This window comes from Teleopsis dalmanni, chromosome 2, assembly GCF_002237135.1.
Source record: "Teleopsis dalmanni isolate 2A chromosome 2, ASM223713v2, whole genome shotgun sequence".
Taxonomy (NCBI): Eukaryota; Metazoa; Arthropoda; class Insecta; order Diptera; family Diopsidae; genus Teleopsis; species Teleopsis dalmanni.
Window position 1 is genome coordinate 63,212,346 of NC_051847.1, and position 8,768 is coordinate 63,221,113.

At 27.8% G+C, this 8,768-nt stretch overlaps 1 protein-coding gene across 1 annotated transcript in view; it reads right to left on the reverse strand.

The window, feature by feature from the left end:
• The window catches only part of LOC119674694 (protein GDAP2 homolog), a 17,404-nt gene extending 9,607 nt beyond the window's left edge, over positions 1–7,797 (reverse strand). The window contains exon 1 of the mRNA XM_038085850.1: positions 7,682–7,797. Within this exon, the coding sequence (XP_037941778.1) occupies positions 7,682–7,797 (116 nt within the window). The remainder of the gene's footprint in view (positions 1–7,681) is intronic.
• Between the last annotated feature and the right edge of the window lie 971 nt (positions 7,798–8,768).

An 8,768-nucleotide genomic window follows, 5' to 3' on the forward strand; every position in this document is an offset into this window, starting at 1 on the left:
ATATTTAGTCATACAAGTGAATTAATGCGGATTACTGTGAATAAACTGCGTCGAGTACTGTCAGAAGTGAGAACTAAAATTTCGTAAGTAAACAAGTTTGGCAACAATCACAGCCAATATGTCGAAATTGTAGAACTTAAATGAAGCCACTATGTACCATACCATATATATTTTTGAGATACTTTTGATTGATTGATCGATTGGGTTTGTTATAGTATGACGAGACCTGAGTCAGCGTATAAACAAAGGCGCTTATCTGCTTTCCATTTTAATTTCTATTTGCTGAACGTGCCGCATGAAAACTTGTAAACAATCTTTCCTGTGATTGTTTTGGCAATCTTTTTGACTTTAATCAGATTTCTTATCAAGTACGTAGTGCGGGATGCTGTTATCTTCCCATGTGTTATCTAATTTATACTAAAAATCTGACTACCGCATCGCAACTTTGAAACAAATTTTATGACTTCAAATATTTGCTACTCCTGAAAGGCTAATATTTATATTCCAGTATTTATATACTGAGCAGCGTGACTTACTGCGTTATTTTAACTAAACAACGAGAAACCTAAAATTGTGAAACATTTGTAGAATGTATGAAATAATAAACAAATCTTGAAATAGATACACATATATATATTTTAATAAATACATATACATATATGTAAAATGAGGTAGATTTACGTAAAAGGTGTGACATAATTTTGTAATGTGTAGGCGTCGAGACTTGGAGGCAGATGCACTCAAAATTTATACTTCAAGAAGCACATTATCTTTGAACTTTGTATCACTATTTCTCTATTATATGTAATTGTTATTGTAACAAGTTCCATTCATTTAAACAACATTATATAAAAATTTTATTGTTAGGCATAGAAAAATATACAGTCAAATAAAATATGTATTTATTACATTAATCAGTTTAGCTCTCCCTAACCTCCTCTGCAATTTTATTTATATTATGAAAGATTTAAATTATATGTATATTAAAGTGATTATACCTTAGTAGAAACCCTATTAAAATCTACACTGAACTTCTTACACTGTAGAGTCAATTACCACAATAAGAACATAGATGCGGTAAAAAGTAATTCCTATCGACTCTGTCATAAGGAGAACGAAACGTCAGAATATATGCTATGCAACAGCGGCGGCAAGACGAAGGATTGATTACCTTGGAAGCGGAATCTTAGTCCCAAATCAAATAGATAAAATTAAGCCCACAGTAATTACTAGATTTATACATAGGCTAGAATTGCTTTAGTTTGGCCTTTGGGCACACAATAGATCTTTTAGGTCGGGATGTATTCATAGACTATTATTTAATAATAATAATAATAATAATATAAAATTGATTTCTAACGTTCGTTTTGAAAAAAACTAAATTCTATGAATATGAATAGACAGGTTTTTATCGAACAGTAGTGAAATTATAACAACGAAAATTTTTATTATTATTTTTAATCAATAAAATATTTGGCTGACCATTAATGTGTATACATTAATATTTTTTAATTGTTAATTTGTTCATATTTTTGTATAATGAAATTAATTAATTAATTAAATTTAATTTAATTACATTAATATGCTTAAACTATTATTATAGTTTGTAATAGGGTTATAGTTTGTTTGTAATATATGTAATACAATTTATTAAGAATTTAGTTTCTATTAAGAAAATAGTTTTTATTAAGTAAATAGTTCCTACTTAAAACATAGTGTATTTTTTAAAAATTGATTATAAATATCAAATTTAGTAGCATTTGTTTAAAAATTCATTGAATCCTTTAACGTTTATCACATGCATAAAATCTAGTAATATTAAGACAATAGCATATAGTAGTACTATACTAATGCTCTATAATATTTTATTATTAATAAAATCTTTATAAACCTATGACAATTAAATATTGCAATAAAGCTATTTAAAACTCCCATGCAGCATATTAGGTAATACGATAGAAAGGACAGTATAAAAGCCTAAGACAATAACTGAATCTTAATCAGGAGTGAAGATATCAAAACATCAGTATACCTATAGCAAAGAAATATAGTGTTTTTAAATGAGATGCAAGAACACTCACTACAAGGAATAGTACAATGAAGGAATACTACATTCTAGAGACACTTACTTAATAGAACAACAAATAGAATCAAATAATTCAAACAAATAGAACAAAACTCCAAAATGCAGTTCCTCAAAACAAAAGGTCAGAACCATACTGTATTCGAAAAGAAAGATAAAGCTAAATTCAGAAAATTAAGAAAATCTGTTTATCAATATTGCTTACAACTAATAGAGACAATTTTATTTAGTACACTAATTTTTCCTATACGTCCCGCGCTTTAGAACAGAGAACAGCTATCGTAAGTAAAAAGTTTGTAAATCATCTTGGAGATATAAAGACCTGAAAAATTCGTAAAACACATGCTCAAATCAATTGTTTTGTTTACAAAAATAAAAAATTGAACTATTGGGAACGAAGATTCATCATCAAAATGATGCAATACCGTTAATAAAACTCATGGACTGAGTCACCATTTGAATCGACCAAGACAATTTATAGGCAGGAAAAATAAATCTGTTTATGGTTGGTCAGTTACAATAGCTGCCGTCACTAATTAAAATATCAAAAATAGAATCTAGAGAAATTAGTTGATATATTTTTAAAAAAAGTTTTTAAAGCCCACATGTGCAATTATTAAAATAAAATTGTTCCCTTTAGATCACCTTATATTCTAACTCACATTCCACCCATACATCGTAAGTTAGCAACAGATTTTCTCTCGGCAATAACAGTTAATAAATGGATGCATCCTACGCGCGCTCATATGTTAGGACTTTAAAAACTTTATAAATTAAAAACAAATTGCAATACTGAAGAATAACTTTAAAGAAATTTCTGCTGATATTAATAGGTAAAATGTTATTTAAACTAATCTTTAATCATTTAGAATTTTAAAAGTTTCATAGATGTCTGTGGGTTATAGAGATTAATTAACTTAGCTCTAAATGATATTACTTTTGCCTTACAAGCATTATTGATTGCTACTAATATATAAAATGATTCTTCTATAATATGTAGTTCTAAAATACTATATAAAAATTATTATTAAATTGTTCTTAAATATCTTCTCTTCATATGACGTTATCAAGATCTCTCCAAATGATCACATTGATTAAGCTATAACTCCACTGAAATTTTATTTAGGTAAATTCACACAAGCTAACAATAACTCCAGTATTTTTATAAATATTAAAGAATCTCATTTAACAAACCATCTTTATTTGTGATTTTATCAAAGATCAGAGATGCCTTTCTGACATGCTGATCTTTACAAATTTATAAAGTCTATGTTTCAGTGTTAAGTTCAGAAGTCTGCCTTTATCTATTTATTTGACACTTGTGACATTTTGTATTTTAAATATTTGTGAAATGAATTTTTTTATATATATTTTACTTTTCGAACCTCAGACAGTGATTAATTTATTAAAAAAAATTTTAGAATTATTCATTTTTTTAATAAAAGTGAATTTTGTAGTCTGACAAGGAGATAAAAGTGACAGATAAAAATCAATTTGAAATATTTTATATAATCTCTTTGGTATAAAATATTTGAAAATTTTTTGTAAATTTAATTCGTATCTATAAATTGATGCGAAAAGTTAACAATTAAAATACATTTAGTGAAAATAAAATTATTAATCCACCTCAATATTAGATATAAGTTATACGATTAAAAATAGAGGGTTGAACATTTAGAGGGTTAATTTACTTCCATAAAGAGTTAGGATTTACCTATTGCCTAACTATTTAGGATTAAATATTTTACCAGCTTAACATAAAAAATTTTTTTTTTAGAAATTAGTACGAGTATTTCTCAATGTTTCTATATAAAAAGTTAGGACACTAGTAGTTTACATACAAGAGTATCTCTGCCATATTGATCGGTTGTACGTGCCAATAAATCCAGTGACCTTTACGTCGAAAGAGTAGCAATATAAAGGCATACCGATACTTCCGTTAATAGCTGCAGAAAGCCATTTAATCATGTAAATATCAGTCTATATACTATATATATATGTATATCATATTTATATGGCTATATCTGTACTTTTAAACTTTTGTCGTGATGAGAGGATCTCTTTAAAATAAATTTGTAATTTTTATTTATCAAATTATTATCTACAATTTTATTTTTTTTTTAGTCACTACATTTTTTATTGAGCTGAAAATTGTAGATCACGTAAAAACTACATGATTATAATTAAAAATTGAAATAAAAACTTTTAATAAAATCTGCACGAACTAATTTATTTTTAATTATACTTTAAAGTAATTATCATGTGAGAATTTATAATATTTTTATTTTGGGATGACATCAATTTGAATTTGTTGTTGAGAACTTTGTTATAGAAAACAAACATTACGAGTAATAAAAACACATTGAAAACATATTTGGAAACGAGGTGCTCGTCTTCTTGTCTTCTTAATCTTTATGAAAGAAATTGAAAGGAATATTGCTCATAAAAGTGGCAAATGATCTTAGGAAGAAAAATACTGAACATTAACAGTTGATTTACTTGAGGAATACTTTTTCACCATATATGGACTATTACATATTTCAATGCAATTCAATTTTGTATTAGATTTGACTTTATAAAATTTGTGACCTACCCCAATGTAACACATGAATATTTCAGGATATAGCCATGTGCTTAACAGTTACTTGTCACGTATTAACGCGTCCATTCTTTATGTGTGCCCAAACTGCACCTCCACGCCCCATGACCATCTGTTTTCTTGCCCCAATGCACACTCCAATTTAAGTCTAATCGACCTTAGGACTCGTCCTCTTGAGGTAGCTAGGTTTCTTCGGCTGGATCCTGGTTAGTATCAAATCATACCAACCCTTCCCCTTCCTTCATTCCAGTACCACAATCCCAAATTTCCACTCCTTTACTCATGTATTTGTCTCGTAATCCTTACATGTTATCTGCTTTCAGGTCCCGGCGGGTTACAACAACAACAACAAATCTATATTTAACATTTTATATTTATTTCTTATGCCCAAACCTCCAGCTCCTCAGATCAAACTGAAGAATAATCACCAAATAACGACATTTAGTTTTTTGTAAAATTGAGGCAACTGACATTGTTAGAAGTATGAACAACATTATCGTATTTTCAAGTTAACTCATGGTGAATTTCACAAACATAATATAAAAATATATCAGATAAGTTAATCACCATTATCCCTTTTATAATATTTCTATATTTTTCAAGCAGCAACAAATATAAGTGGGACCAGAAAATCAATATCGTAATCTTTAAATAGATATATTCTTTAAATAGCTGATTTTTCATGTATAAACAACATATATTTAATATTTCAGCAGAAGAATGCTAGAAGAATGTAGAAGGGATCTGATCTACTAGTTCTACAATAGTAATATTAGTAAAAGCTTGTATTATAAAATGTATAATTTTTCAATATATAAAGTAAATAATTTACACTTTCATTTTTACAAAAGATCTATCCAATATGTTATCAGAAGGCTGTTAGAAAAAGGATCATCTTTTTGCTTTTTCAATGTTCTTTCATCATCCAACAACTCTCCAGCTTAGACTGAAAGCGGTAATATTCAAGTAATCAAGCTGTCACGCTGTCAAGTTGTTAATCCCTGCTGTCACTAATCAGGCTATAATCTTTATATAAAGATTAAGAAATCTTTAAGATCTAGTTTCTAACAATATTTAAACAGAGATATGGTAGAGTAAAGGTTACTCATCTTGCTTTCGTTTTGTTAGTCAGCATCTAATAATTCTTTAGCTAAGAATAAAAGCTGGCATCATAATAGTTACTAATTTTGTAATAATTAATTTGTTTAAAGGTAAAGGTATAAATTGATTTAATTTACATTTTTAAAGATTTTTTTTTTAGTTTAATTGTACTTCATTTCATTTATTCATTTAACATACGATTTTCAACAAGTATGCTCACATTGTAGTGATGACATTTTCAATAATGTTAAGTTGATTTCGATCGTCAGTAATAATTAAGTGGGAAATACTATATAATACATCATCTATTGTCTATTGTGCTAACACAAATTATTTTAACCGATCATCAAGTTTTTAATAGCCGTGAGCACTTTTGACGGTTTTGTTTTGTTTAATATGTTTTATGGAGCAACAAATCTGATTTCAAACACAGTTAAATATTTTTTATAAATCTAATTAATTGACTTATTTAATGCTTGTTTACAAAAAAATAATATAGAACTTGTGCCTTTGAAATTTGAAGCGGTAACTAATCGTGTTTTGATGGGCACGAGTTCTAAGCCTGACACTTGCAGTCCAAACACATTGTAAACGGACTATAAACTAATTAGGAAAATCGAATATTTCCTAAGACCACTGATGATGAATACTTGGCAATACTCAAAACAGTTTTAATTTATTTAAATAAATTAAATAAATTTTTGTGCCTGTCTTTTCTTTGCTATTCGAATCCGTTTGTTTTCGTCATAAAGACAAGTCACTCTCGGCAAGAAAAAATTAATATTAATAATATATTTTTATTGAGAGATCAAAAAATTATAGATTCAATATAAAATGTATAAGTAGTAGTGGTAGTAATAGAATATATTGCATTCGGTTTGAACATTAGTTGTTCGTGGCACTAATGTGTCCATTGTTGATTTATTATATCCTATGTACTATATTATAAGTATAGCCGTAATTTTTTCTTTCAGAGTAGCAAAAAATACTCGGAATTTATGAAAGAAAACATATGGAGCAACAATATAATGCTCTTAAAATCTTCAGAGTTAAGTTTTACTCGCAAAAAAAAATATTACATTTTAAGTTTCAGTGGAGTCAAATTTAAAAATCAGTCTATTGCGAATGTTTACTGGAAATATATTACAAAATTCTAGTCATCCGTTAAAATCATATGAGCAATACGTTTACTAATATATACATATACAAATTTAAATACATACATAAATAAATTTATTTAAATATATTAGATAAAAATGCTAACCATTGCGTTTCTAATATTCATTTTGTTTTCACTTTTATTTAAATTAATTAATTTAAATTAATATAATTTAGTGCAACAAAATACAGATGTAAAAAAAATTATTTAAAATATTTTAAAAGTGTTGCCAATTTGTTTAAACCAGACTTATTGCTGTTTTTTTACAACTCTGTAAGAAAAAATTACGGCTAATATAAATTGTATAAAATACACATATTTCTTTTTACCCATAATATACTGAATTCATTATAAAAGCATATGTTCATATATTTTTAATAGAACCCTAGCTTTTGATGTGACTATTCAAATATATTTGTCTATCTTTATCTATATTCTATATATTTATCTTTTTGTCCATATAATATATTTTTATAAGCAAAATAAACAAGTTGACTATATTTGCTAATCCATTACGATATCACTATAAAATAATTTAAATATTCACATAAATATCGGATAACATTCAGAAAACCAAATTAAAATCCAAATTGGCTTTGATTAAGGCACTCAGTTAGTTCATGGGTGCCTGCCTATGCAATGGGCGCTTAATTAAATTGGAATGTCCTTGACATTTTTTTCACAATTCATTTACGCTCTCAATTAAATACTCGCTCGTAGTTTAATTTGAAACACTAACCTTTCTTCTGCTGTTTCCACAGGTTCAGTTTGCATGGCATTAGCAATGTCGTCGGTGGTTTCTTGCATGGGACTTGAGCCCAAATCTATGGAAGTCATACCCTCAACCATTGTCATTTCTCTTGGTGTAAAACGATGTGTGTTTGTGTGCGTTAAATTGTCGAAAACTTATGAACGTGTTTAATTACGTTATGTTATTTAATTGAAGGCACGGTTCTGTTGTGGGCTCCGAAGGTTATTTATATTTGTAGGAATTTTTACTTTGTATCTATTTGCTTATTGATGATTCAGTTCTGGTGGGGGTGGCGTATTGGTGCTATTTATTCGATTTACGTTTCTGGTTAGATTTTTTAAATATTGATTTTTGATTTAGTCACAAGAGCGGAAAAATCAAGACAAAAATATATTCTATAGATTTTGTTATGACTTTTTTCTTTCTATTTATATTTTATTTTTGTGTTTTTATATTTAATTTTATTTATTGACGTAATACCGAACAAAATTTTCCTTACAAAGTTCTTATTTTCTCTTTTTCAATTTACTCAGGAAACTTTCTTCTATTTCTTTTGTTTGAAAAATGGAAAATTATTTCAATTTGTTTTCGAATTTTAAGTTCGCGTCTAAGCGTGAAAGATACAATTTTCTCTTGCTCAATAACGTTATTTTAATTTATTTATTTTTACTAAATATATATTTGATTATATTTGTAATTTTCAATAAAGAACTACAAAAAAACTACAAAATCTGCTTCAAAAAGTTACTTTCAAAAAATTGACTATAAAAAGTGTGAACCAGGTCGCCGGCGGAAGGGGTGCTTGAGTACACAAGACCGTAATAATAATAATAATATTTCGGAATACTTTTCAGTGTAAAGAGATTTCGCGCGTTTCAACTCAGCGGTCTTCACAACTTGTATCTGCGTTTGGAACAACCCGTACTGTTTAAAACGTACAACTCGACTGATTTCTTATAGGAAAACTGAGAATTGCGATACATTTTAAACGAACGATGGCACTGAGTCTTGTGTACTGCGCAACTCATATTTTCTGCATGAGTGCTCAGTTTGGAGAGTTTTTCTATGTGGCGAG